Source organism: Cephus cinctus, unplaced genomic scaffold (assembly GCF_000341935.2).
Source record: "Cephus cinctus unplaced genomic scaffold, Ccin1 Ccin1_scaffold0857, whole genome shotgun sequence".
Lineage (NCBI taxonomy): Eukaryota > Metazoa > Arthropoda > Insecta > Hymenoptera > Cephidae > Cephus > Cephus cinctus.
This window is the reverse complement of record NW_014333443.1, coordinates 1,097,502-1,109,577: the sequence shown is the minus strand read 5'-3', so window position 1 is coordinate 1,109,577 and position 12,076 is coordinate 1,097,502. Positions and strand designations below refer to the sequence as shown.

Genomic DNA, 12,076 nt, shown 5'->3' with positions numbered 1-12,076 from the left:
TTTTTTTCTTATACAATATTTTCTTATCTTTCACATTATATCAGAACCATTGCTCGTATCGGCGACGTTTTTGCACGTTATTTTGCTTATGCATTAAAGAGAATGTAATACTTGGGGTTCGGATCGGCCTGCTATGTCGGGGGACCCCACTCGGGATGCACAACGGCTCACCGGAAATGCAATTATTGTATTCCTTCCCCCCCCCCCTCCCACCCTGTCTCTTTTCTCTCTCTTTCTTCCCTCAACCAGACTCTCTCGCTCTCTCGATCTCATTACCTGCCTTTTAGTACTCTTTCTGACCTCGCTCCTTTACATCTACTTACAACTACTCTTTACAGAGACCCCCCCCCCTCTTCCCCCTCTTTGCAGCCTTTCCGCTTTCTAGCAACGCGATGCATCGTGGTCGCGCTGCCAGAGAGGGTGCATTTCACTGCACTTCCTTCAGCACGGAAGAATCGGACTACGCAAAACATAGAGCCAATGGTACAAAGTCTAATGTTATGTGAAACACATTTCTTTGGGATGTCGATCCTTTAAAATTATTTCTACATCACTTTTCCTCTTACTCGCTAAACACTTTCGGTTTTACATTTTACGTTCGGATGTCATTGACACGTACAAGCAATCATGTGTATACGTATGCAGCATTTATGTATATCGTCTCGTACCACGACACCTTTTCCAGTACTCCGCAGGAAACATTATCGTATAATTGATAATTATGATTGATAGGTGCCTCGTTATGCCCAGTGCCTTTATGGTGGTCTAATGCTGAGTATGCTTGAACGTGCGTTACCGGTATATACATATACTACTACAACATAATATTATATGTATATGATTTGTATACTGTATTTACGTGCTATATGAATATACTGTAGTCTATGTGGTTATAGCTTATGGAATAGTTCACGGCTGTTCAACTTTTCTTTAAGAAGTCGCTATCGGGATGAACATACGAATGTATATATACCGACTACGTAACTTGTACTGTATAAGTTATACGGAACTTAATTAAAATATATACCCATGGTATAATTACTAATGGGTGTAATAATGAATAGAAAGGAACCAAACAAAAATTGCTACGGATAATTCATCTCGATGAGAACAAACGTTTGATTCTGAGTGTCAATGTTTTTAATGCAAGGGAGACGTTACTTCTGTGAGGCTGTTTCATTACTTCTTGCTTCGTTCTCTCCTTCATTGACTTTTGCTCTTCCGGCATAGTATGCATTTTTCTCGTTAATCGTAGAGGAAATAAGGAGAAATCGCTCGGGGTTAATGACTTCTTTATCCTTGTGCAAATAAGACGATTATACGTTACCGTTTACATGAAGAAATCGAACGGATCTGTTTGTACAGCGTGAACGAGAAAGATAAAAGTATTTGGCGCTGTATTAAATTTTTCAAACGATTCGTCAATGTTTATTTTGCATAATTTACAGGCGGTGGCTGTAAAAATATCTGTGGCTTCAATTTTTCTTTCGGTGCTCCTTCTTTGTCATAATGTCTGATAGAATATTGTTTTAAATAAATATTTAACGAATAACTAAACTAATTAGCCAGGCTACATTATTACGAGATTAATCAGAATTGTCGTTAGAAAAATTAAGACCGTATTTACCGCGACATTTCAATCCCATTTCTTCGTCCGCTTCCGTAATAAGCTCGATAATAGCGCTGGAAAAAATTTTAATCGTTTCCATACTTAACGTCGTATTTTGAATGAAATACCAAAATTTTTTAAGCGAATAACATTCTTTCTTAAATACAAGTCAATAATAGTCTATTACACTCACCTCAATACAGCTCCTTCTGAATGATCCCACCGTACCGTTCCTGGATGGGCAATCTTGTACTCTAGTAGAAAATCCAGTTTTTTACGTAATTTCTGTAAAAGAAATAAATCAATCCTTAAATTCAAACATATAAATAATATTAATTCAATTTCATCTATAATCAGTTATTTATACCTGAATAATATCAGCAGATCCTGGTTGACATTTAAATTTTAAAAAGTTCGATACAGTAATGACACAATACCCCTTCTCCTCGTCTGAAACAAATATATTGTATTAGCATTGTTAATTTAAGAAATATATATCTAATATGGTTAAAAATGTATTATTTACTTACTTATTGAGTTAATTGGTGCTGATAAAAGCAAAGCTATCGGACTGATGCACGTTGTATCATGCAAGAAAATGGCCGTGGAACGTTGCTTCGTGAAATAAGTCATGTAAGGACTAGGAAATGGTCCACCCTTATCATTAATGCTTGATGGATGCAATTTCACTGGTCCATCTTCCGGAGTCCAAATCTTGACGGAATGATTCCTTGCAGTTTTATGATGATGATGATGATGACCACTCGATTTCGTTCGAGCGATGTTTGGATAAAGACCGGCGCATACAATTGCCTTCACCAACGCTAAATTATTGGAGTTTCTATTGGACCTTTGATCATTCGGATCACCGCTATCAAGAAACTTCATTTCTGATAAGTGAAGTGCAAACTGACGCTTCATGTCGGATAACAATTTTAACGTGTTCCCCGACAGAAAATATTCTCTGCAGTAAGAATTGGAACCACGCCACTTTTGTCCCTGCTCAAAACGCCGCAATGCTTCGGCCAGAGCTACGTGATCGCTGTACTGATCTAAGCCAAGTTTTAGTTTTTTCTCTCGAGCCTCATCTTCCTTTCCCAAAGGACAATAAAATGCGTCCTTGAATGTTAAACTTGCTGCAATCGCAAACACGGGAGTAACACAAGAAAATAGGGCACCCCATATAATCATCTTGCCTGAAATATAAATAAAGTTGTATTAAATACAGTTGTTAAGGCTGACGAAAGTAGAGATGATTATATCACTTGTACCTGTTCGTGGATCCAAAGGTAATTGGGCCAAGTGATAACCTAATGGTGTCAAGTTTTCATCACTATCAAGAGCTTCTAACTTTCGGAGTAAATCCAAAGAGAGTTCGACAGCTTTAGGATCCGGAGGATCTATCACCCCTGCCAGAAAGGATTGTATCTTCCCTAATTGCAATATTTTTGCTTGGAGAATTACTTCTTCCAGTCTAGTTCGTAACATTTCTGGTAAAGGGTACTGATCGAAAGTCAGTTCTCTGGCTTTAGAGTAAAGATGATAGCATGTACCAGACTGTACTCTGTTATAATTCAATAATACAAATTTTCATTTTTTTTTCGTATTAGATAAAAACTTATTTTATAAAACGAATAATTACCTTCCAGCTCGACCCTTTCTTTGTTTTGCATTAGCCAAAGAAACCCATTCCGGCTCTAGGGTAAGAATATTATTTTCCAGATCGAAGTTCGTTAATTTCATTTTTCCACAGTCAATGACGTAAACCACGTCTTCAATTGTAATCGATGTTTCCGCAATAGATGTAGCGATAATAATTTTTCGTACACCCGATGGGGGTTTTTGAAAGATAATTTTTTGGTCTACAGTAGGCATTCTTGAATGTAATGGATAAATAATATAATTTCCTAAATAAAAGAGAAAGAATATATATATGGTTAATTCTACCTTCATGGAATTTATAATAAATTATCTTTATTAGAAAATTCATACCAGGTGGATATTTTCCACTAGTCACCATTATTTTATGCAATTTTGATATATCCATTATTCCTGGTAAAAATATCAAAATTGCTCCTGGTGGTTTCGATGTACAAATGTGTTTTGTGAGAATCTCCACTAGATCTAACGAAAGTTCCTCGCTTCTTGGATTACGTAATTGTTTCAAAACGAAATCTGAATACTTTTTCTACAATTTCAACCACGTTCACAAATGTTAAAGTACAACAGAAAGAAGTAAAAATATCAATAAAAAACTAATGGTATTAAATACCTCAGATTCTAGATGTCTAACATATGGTTCAATAAAATCACAAAAATCATCAAATTTTTGCCGTTCTTTTTTGTGCTTTTTTATGTATTTCCTATAGCCAGTCAGAGCTGGCCCAATTTCAGGAAATTCAAATCTGTAAACGGTAATAAAATGATTATAAAATATTATGCATCATTTATTAGGGCATTAAATCTAATACTATATTAAATATTCTTGCCTGGTGATTTGCAAAACATCCTCCAAAAAGAATTCTTGAACTGGATAGGTAAACCCTGGTATATGTATGTTGGGACAATTATTATAATACTTAGAGAATTGATCTGAATTCAAAGTAGCACTCATTAAAATAATTTTCAAGTCCGGTCTCTATTAAAAACAATGATCACCATTAAGAAATAGTTTAACCTGATCTATCCCACATCAAACTTACGTACTTTCGGAATTATTTGTTTCAGAAGAGTAATAATAAAATCGCTGTCGGTATTACGTTCATGAATTTCATCCAAAATAATATGTGAGTAATTTCGTAATGCTGGATCGCTTTGCATAAATTGTAACATTAAACCAGTAGTACAAAATAATATGCTTCCTGAGTCTCTAGCTGGAACTCTAAATAAATAAAAATAATCATTTACATCTTATCTTTTGTTACTTCACAATGACATCTCGTGTTATTTAACAGAAGTAAATAGTGTTGCATACTTTTCTAATCTTATTTGAAAACCAACTGAATTTCCTAGATTTTCTGCTCTTTCTGCAGCAACACGTTCAGCTACTGAAATTGCAGAAATTCTTCTTGGTTGTGTACAAATTATTTTTGTAATGCTTGCATTGCCCTTTTCAATTTCATCATCTAATATGAATTGGGCAATCTGTGTTGTTTTTCCGCAGCCTAGAAAAGAGATTACTTAATTCTACCTGAAATGTTTGAAGAATTTGACACTATAATATCTGTGATATCAATTTACCTGTCTCTCCACTAATAACAATCACTTGATTATCACGCACAAGGTCAAGAATTTCCTGTCTTTTTTGGAAAGAGGGTAACTTCTCTCGAAATTTAAGCATAGTTTTATATTCTGCTGATCTCTGTTTTATTTTGAACTCTTCTAAATATTCTTGATTTAAAGAGTTATTTCGTTCCAGTTTAGATTCCAATAACATGGACTTAGCTAAATTCTGTTGTATATTACCAGAAACAATTTCCAGAAACTTTCTCTTAAAATGAGAATCATTTATGTGAGTATACTTGTCTTTAAGGTCACCATTTTTTTCATTAGTGTAATTTGAATCCTCATTTTGCTTGGACCTTTCAATTCTTCGCAACATTAATCTAATGTCTTCCTCAGTGTTGGCATTTAAATTTATATCTAAATAGTCTCTGTGCGAATCACGATGTGAATTTTGTTTCTTTGCTTTGTCTCTATAGTAAAGTCCTATCTCTCTTCCTTTAAGTCCTGGTGGATGACCTCTCCCTTTTCCTCTACCTCTACCTTGAAATTCCTCATATCCAGAGTGTTCTCCAGTATTTCCTCCATAACCATCTCTATCTCTATGTTGTTCATAATTGGAATAACCTGAAAAAGAAGCATTTTGATAATTATAATACACAGTAAATAAGTATAAAAAGAGAATACTTAAATACGAGTGAAATCAAACAACAGTTTGTTTGTTAACTATTTATATAATACTACTATTAAATCATTTGTTTTCATGACAGCAACACATGCACTTTACAATTGGTTCACAACGTAACATTAAGAAAACAACATTGTTAAATATTAGTTAATGTTTTGTTGTTTATAACATTTACACTTGCAAAATGTATTGAAGATAAAATTTTATAATTCCCGTAATATGTAACAAAATATTATTCAAACCTGAACGACCACTTCGTGGATACGAACCCCGCCCATAAGGATGCGACATATTCTTAAATATTGATATTAATGATTTTTGAGACAATGTCATTACATGTTGCAATATTAATATAAACTACTTGAGATCATGTAAATTGTACCATGAGCCATGAGTGGCCATGAGGGATTGACAGCCCAATGCATATACTACGCTAATCAATATCAGACTCATCGGTATTCACACATGTTTTCTTGTATTAAATATAAACTATTTTTTAAATTTAATACTAAGTTAATTTTTTGTTTTCAAAATATATATTTAGAACTTATAGCTCTTCATTGAAGTAAAAAGTAATTTTAGATTTTAACATCACGGTTACCTACAAAATCGACAATCTGCCACCATCTTAATCCGCGTTCCTTTTTCCGGTTGTTTTGACGGACTCAAGATAATTGTACAGGATGGTAAGAACAGTAATCGTGTTAAATATAAATCATCTATGAGAAAAGTGACGATAGAAGTGCAGTCACGTATTGTTGAAGATCTATCCTATTAGATAATATAAATGTTTTTGTAAAAATTAATGAGAAATTTATATATCTGTCTGTCATGGTGTCGTGCTAGTGTTTTTGGTTATGTTTCTGATCTTGTTATTTTTTTTCAAGAAAAGACTAAATCAACGTAATTTTCGTATACTAAATGCGAGCAGACTTTGATATCAATAATATCTCTACGATAAAATAATCTAGAACGATCGGGATAAAATGAAAATAATACTCTGTTTGGAAAATTCGAAATAGTGAATTAGAGGTTATGTATATCTTCAAATATACAAGTTAATTCTTCTTTTCTGTGCTACATAGGCCAAGCGTACAAAAAAGGTTGGAATCACCGGGAAGTACGGTACCCGCTATGGTGCCTCCCTCAGGAAAATGGTGAAAAAGATGGAAATAACCCAACATAGTAAATACACCTGTACATTCTGTGGCAAAGTATGTATAAGATAATTAAAGTAAGTAGCATATTCTCTCTTATAAATAGTGATTAATCATAACTATTACATTATTACAGGATGCCATGAAACGCAGTGTTGTTGGTATTTGGTCTTGCAAGCGTTGCAAGAGGACAGTAGCAGGTGGTGCGTGGGTATATTCTACGACTGCAGCAGCATCCGTAAGATCAGCTGTCCGTCGTCTGCGTGAAGTTAAGGAGCAGTAAAAAAGTTCAATAAACATATTTCCCAACCAAAACAAAAAGGCTTTTTAATTACAAAATCTGAAGCCACCAGTTCTCCTTGTATTCATTGCCTAAAAATCCATCAAACACTAAAAAGTAGAATACAAATGTAGTATCTGATATTCAGAATTTGTATTATTATTAAAATAAAATACAACGTTGATTTCTATATCGACTAAAGGTATGAGATGCATTTAAAGTGCAGCACTGCAGCGCCGCTAGCGGACTATTTTATCAAATAGCTGAGTGTCATCCATTCAAAAGGCAAAAGAAGCAGGGATGAGCGGTCCAACGTGGGTGGTCTAGAAGCGCGCACAACGTGCGTGTGGTCCGGCAGTTTCATTCCGTACGGGATGTGGTGAGCTTAAATGACGAGAATGCGAGGGCCTTTGTTCGTAAGAAGCCACGCAGTATAGAACGGCCTTAGAATGCTGACAACTTAGTGTTTTCTAAAAATTTTGAGTGAAATAAATTTCCTTTGTAATATCCTGGGAGGATATATGACCGGCTTTCAAAAGGTAGCATTTTATTTGTCTTATTGTTTTCACACGTTACTTTGTTTCTTCATTTTTGCTGGAAAGACGCTACTGCAAAATTATTAAATCCTTGTAATACGCGTTACGATAAAATGGCTTTGATTTTCGACTTTCTTCGTTATTTATAATGTTTTTAAATAACACCAGGTAGACGGATATTAATTTTTGTTTTACTATTATCAATAGTATTTATAACTTTCTTTATTTTGGAGCATAATTCATTTCATATAACCTGTGATCAGTTAGAAACTATCTCTTCTACTAATTCTTATTTTGTATAGTTAGTGCCTTGTAAATGAGCATTTGAATTTCTCATTATAATACCAATTTTCAAAGAATCACTGTTTATAGTTATTCAAATAAGATACCTTTAAATACTTGTTTTCAGTTTTTGATTTTTATTTTTTATATAATTTTCAGATGTTTTATTTACTCTACTTACTTCTACTATTTTTTGGAGTACAAGCTGAGTTGGGTCATAGCTTTACAGCTAATACTAACAATGAGAAGGACATGGATTTAAGTCACCGTTCCAGGATAAAAGATTCCACTTACCTGTTAGCAGGATATCCTGTTGGAGAATTACCAGACCTTTTAGACTGTCGTAAGGAAGCCAACTGTATTGAAATGAAGAGTAAAACTTGTATGGGAACACAATTACCATATTCTACAACAACACTGGATCTTATTCCTGAACAAACAACTCAAGAAAAGATTGAAGTGAGGACATTCCGCAGTATATGGTTATTTTTATTCTAATGACACCTGATTTTATATTGTTCAATGACGTCATTTTTCTACATTTTTAGGAGAAATTAAATATATTACAAGGTCTGCGGCACATTCCAAAATGTTGGGCAGTTGTTCAACCATTTCTATGTTCGGTATTCATGCCCAAGTGCGTCAATGGTACAGTCGACTTGCCATCTCATAAAATGTGCAAGATGGTGTCGGGTCCATGTAGAATTCTATTTAATCAAACAATATGGCCAAGTTTTATTAACTGCGAGGATTCTGAAATATTTCCACGTCGCTGTAAAAACGATGTTAGAGAACTGAAATTTAATACAACTGGAAAATGTTTAAAACCTCTTGTTCCAACGGATAACGCACTATCAATTTTTGATGGTGTCGAAGGTTGTGGAACTCAATGCAGCGATCCATTATTTACACCAGATGAACAAAAACAGATTCATTCTTTTATCGCTTGGGCTGCCAGCATTTGTTTACTCTTCAACTTATTTACTGTGGTAAGTGAAAAACCTCACAAAGAGTATGTGCAATTTCTACAATATTGCAAAATTTCTAGGTAACGTTTCTAATAGACTGGAGGAGCGCAAACAAGTATCCTGCCCTTGTCATATTCTATATAAACAGCTGTTTTATGGTTTCCTGCATTGGATGGCTTGCACAGTTTAATCCAGGAAGTAGAGACATCATAGTTTGTCGTAAGGATGGTACGCTGAGAATGAGTGAGCCAAGGTATTTGCAATCTGTTGTGAATAAAATATATCTGTAATACTATTTTTACATCTTGCTAAAATGCATTTTATTTACAGTGGTGAGAATCTGTCCTGCGTAGTAGTTTTTGTATTGGTCTATTATTCCCTTATGGCTGCTATGGTGTGGTTTGTCATTTTAACATATGCCTGGCATATGAGCTTCCAAGCTCTAGGAAAAATTCAGGATAGGATTGACAAGAAAGGAGCTTATTTTCATCTGATAGCATGGTGTCTGCCATTGGTACTGACTGTAACCGTAATGGCAGTTGGTGAAATCGACGGTAACAGCGTTACCGGTATCTGTTTTGTGGGATACGCCAATCATACTGTGCGTGCCTGGTTCCTACTCGGACCAGTAATGGCAGTGTTATTAGTGGGAGGATACTTTCTTTCTCGAGGTAAATTAGAAATAAATACAATTTTACTCATACGTATATTATTCCTCTAATCGTAAATTTGTCTTTTTTCTCTTTTGAATGCTCGCATTACACAGGATGCTCAGATGTGAGTAGAAACTATCCTTAAAGACAATTTACTTCATATCTAACATTTTTGCTTTGTTTTCGGTTGTCGCTTTGTAATTTTATGCCTTTCAAATTCAAAATCAGTTATCGCGTTAAAATGTTCTTGCGACGAGACGTGGAAAAAGTTTCTCAGTGGCTCTGTTATCTGTTTCAGGACTCATTACGTTGATTCGACTGAAAATCAGCAGTCAAGAAATTATCTCGGAAAGGGCCAGTTCAAAAATACGTGAGACTATTGTGAGAATGGGACTGTTCTCGATATTTACATTCGTAGCTGTGATAGTCACGTTCTATTGTCACATATATGAATTTCAACATTCCTGGGAATGGAAGCAGAGTTTTCGAGATTACATGATGTAATACAAAAATCCCTACAATATTTGCATGCATTGTTGCGATTATAACTACTATTAATTTAGTCAATTGGTAATGACGCTACTGTAAAGAATTCAAATAAGTCAGATAAGTTTTTCTTATTATACGGTACCCTCTATTTGGTTTTCCATAGATGTTCTATCACTACGAAGTACACAGATGTATCCGAGTGCAAGATGAAATCGCGACCAAGTGTTGCAAAGCTGCAATTGCATTTACTCTCTCCGTTCTTCGCTGGCGTTCTGATGTCATCTTGGGTTTGGACAGGATCAACGATCGACACCTGGACCAGATTTCTTAGACGGTAAGACTATTTCAGTGCAACAGTTTACTACTTTAGAAGCCAATATTACCTCAGAATGTGATATTTCACAGCACATTCAATTGCGAGGCCGAGGAGCCGATCAAATTAAAGAAACACAAGGTGATCGCTCAAGCTTTTGCAAAGAGAAAAACATTCAACAACGCCGGACGTCTGTCAATAAGTTTTCATAACACACATGAAGATCCTGTGGGATTAAATTTCGACCTAAATTCAGTGGCATCACAAGACTTCAGTTCAACCTGGGCAGCAGCATTACCAAAACTGGTGACAAGAAGAGGAGCTTTAGTAGGTGGTACAACTGGTTCTGTATCAAGTAATAGAAGAAATTCCGTGGATTCCGAAATAAGTTTCAGTGTACGCCGTGTGTCCGTAGAATCGCGTAGAAATTCCTTGGACTCACAAATATCAGTACAGATCGCCGAATTAAAAACTACGAGAAAGGTTGCGTCGTCGACGTTACCCGGTAGCTCATCACGCGGTAGACGTAGTAAGCGTAGGAGGCGTGATTTTGGTAAATCACGATCTGGAAAAGTGGGACCCCTGTTTCGTAGAGGAAGCACTACATCACAGGAGAGTCAATTAGGTGCACAAATATTGTCAGCCTTAACAATAGGTGGTGCATCAAATATACCACCACTGCAAGTACCTAACATGAAAAGACGATCAGCGAATGCTGGTCTCGACGAAAGAACTCTAAACAGCAAGATCCTAGACGGTAGAAATGCCGGAATGCTGCTGCCATTTTTATTTCCTGGGCAACGTAGTGTAAGTGACGAAAATCTCAGCAGCGAGGAGAAGATTCATCGGGAGTTAAATCTCGATAAGGATGCTGACGTGGAGGCTGGCACTCGCGAGAAGGACGACCAGGAAAGCGATACCGAAGACAGTCAACCGGAAGAAGACACAAAGATGCTCGAACTCGAGGAATCGCATGAGCGTAGTAAAAGTAAAAGAAGCAATAAAAGTTCAAAGAGTTATGGCAATGACAATGGCCTCCGTAATCGAGAGGCTAGACGTAGTAAATACTTCCTGCAGGATGAGGCAGTCTTAAAACATCTTTTACAGGAAAAAAATGACGTCAAAATAAAGAATGACAGTACCGAAAAAGAGAACTATAGGAAACCTGCCATTGGTGACCTTGCATCGAGTCTGACCTCTTATTGTCCTGAACTTTCTCGAATTGCGCAAAATGAGAGTGGACAAATTAATGCACGGGAAATGGCAACGCAGACTTCGCTTCCTCTTGATATCCTAGAAATGGAAGAACTGAAACAAAGCATCGACGAAATAATAAACAGTCGAAATTGCAGTTCCAAGGGTACTCAAATATCGCCTCAGCTCAACAAATCTAACAATAATTAATAAAGGTCTATTTCATGACCAAACACACTTGTGTACACTATCGATAATTCAAATTCTGATTTTCATGATAATTTGTAAAGCAGTGTAATATCGGCCTTGAAGATAATAGAAACAAAATGAGGATTTGCATTATCAACAGTGCCCGCGAATATGTTTTGTCATGAAATATAAGTTTATTAACTATTCTTATACTTATTGGGCTGGGAGTAGAATATTCACATGTCGAAACGCCGGAAATATATCCCATATGCTTTACTTGCAGTCAAGAAGCTCTTGCTATCTGCGGGAAAGCTTATGAACTGTACGAAGCTTCCGATAGAAATAGCACCAGCGATAAATATCGAGCGAGTACAAGGATCCTTAACGTTTGATAAATTTCTATGATTTAGACTGTAGTACATTATTTTAAGTATGTATACTGTACATACATCGCCATTAAAATTATCATTCTATTAAAACATTCAGTTTCAGATAG

The 12,076-nt window shown here is 35.6% G+C and overlaps 3 protein-coding genes across 6 annotated transcripts; 2 read left to right on the top strand and 1 right to left on the bottom strand.

Annotated features, from left to right (window-relative positions):
* Positions 1-5,948, bottom strand: LOC107270920 (ATP-dependent RNA helicase DHX36). 3 transcript variants are annotated; one of them, XM_015746368.2, is made up of 14 exons: positions 5,762-5,948; positions 4,850-5,458; positions 4,584-4,773; positions 4,316-4,490; positions 4,099-4,247; positions 3,882-4,014; positions 3,602-3,797; positions 3,252-3,516; positions 2,881-3,173; positions 2,140-2,805; positions 1,977-2,059; positions 1,803-1,894; positions 1,628-1,683; positions 1-1,513 (listed from the first exon to the last, which is right to left on the bottom strand). In XM_015746368.2, the coding sequence occupies exons 1-14, from the start codon at positions 5,850-5,852 to the stop codon at positions 1,476-1,478; spliced, it is 3,036 nt and encodes a 1,011-aa protein (XP_015601854.1). In that variant the 5' UTR covers positions 5,853-5,948; the 3' UTR covers positions 1-1,475. The 3 variants fall into 3 exon arrangements, with proteins under 3 accessions (XP_015601854.1, XP_015601853.1, XP_024944000.1); XM_015746367.2 differs by having other exon boundaries at positions 1-1,683; XM_025088232.1 differs by having other exon boundaries at positions 1-1,683; positions 5,902-5,926.
* A 142-nt stretch (positions 5,949-6,090) lies between these two features.
* On the top strand, positions 6,091-6,997 carry LOC107270925 (60S ribosomal protein L37a). The gene is made up of 3 exons (XM_015746384.2): positions 6,091-6,205; positions 6,605-6,733; positions 6,813-6,997. Exons 1-3 carry the CDS (start codon positions 6,203-6,205, stop codon positions 6,957-6,959), a joined length of 279 nt encoding a protein of 92 aa, XP_015601870.1. The 5' UTR covers positions 6,091-6,202; the 3' UTR covers positions 6,960-6,997.
* On the top strand, positions 6,958-11,964 carry LOC107270921 (protein smoothened). Of its 2 annotated transcripts, none has more exons than XM_025088233.1 (9): positions 6,958-7,073; positions 7,159-7,335; positions 7,934-8,233; positions 8,323-8,763; positions 8,823-8,995; positions 9,073-9,413; positions 9,694-9,895; positions 10,048-10,218; positions 10,290-11,964. In XM_025088233.1, the coding sequence occupies exons 3-9, from the start codon at positions 7,934-7,936 to the stop codon at positions 11,599-11,601; spliced, it is 2,940 nt and encodes a 979-aa protein (XP_024944001.1). In that variant the 5' UTR covers positions 6,958-7,073; positions 7,159-7,335; the 3' UTR covers positions 11,602-11,964. The 2 variants fall into 2 exon arrangements, with proteins under 2 accessions (XP_024944001.1, XP_015601857.1); XM_015746371.2 differs by having other exon boundaries at positions 7,159-7,495.
* The last annotated feature ends 112 nt before the right edge of the window (positions 11,965-12,076 follow it).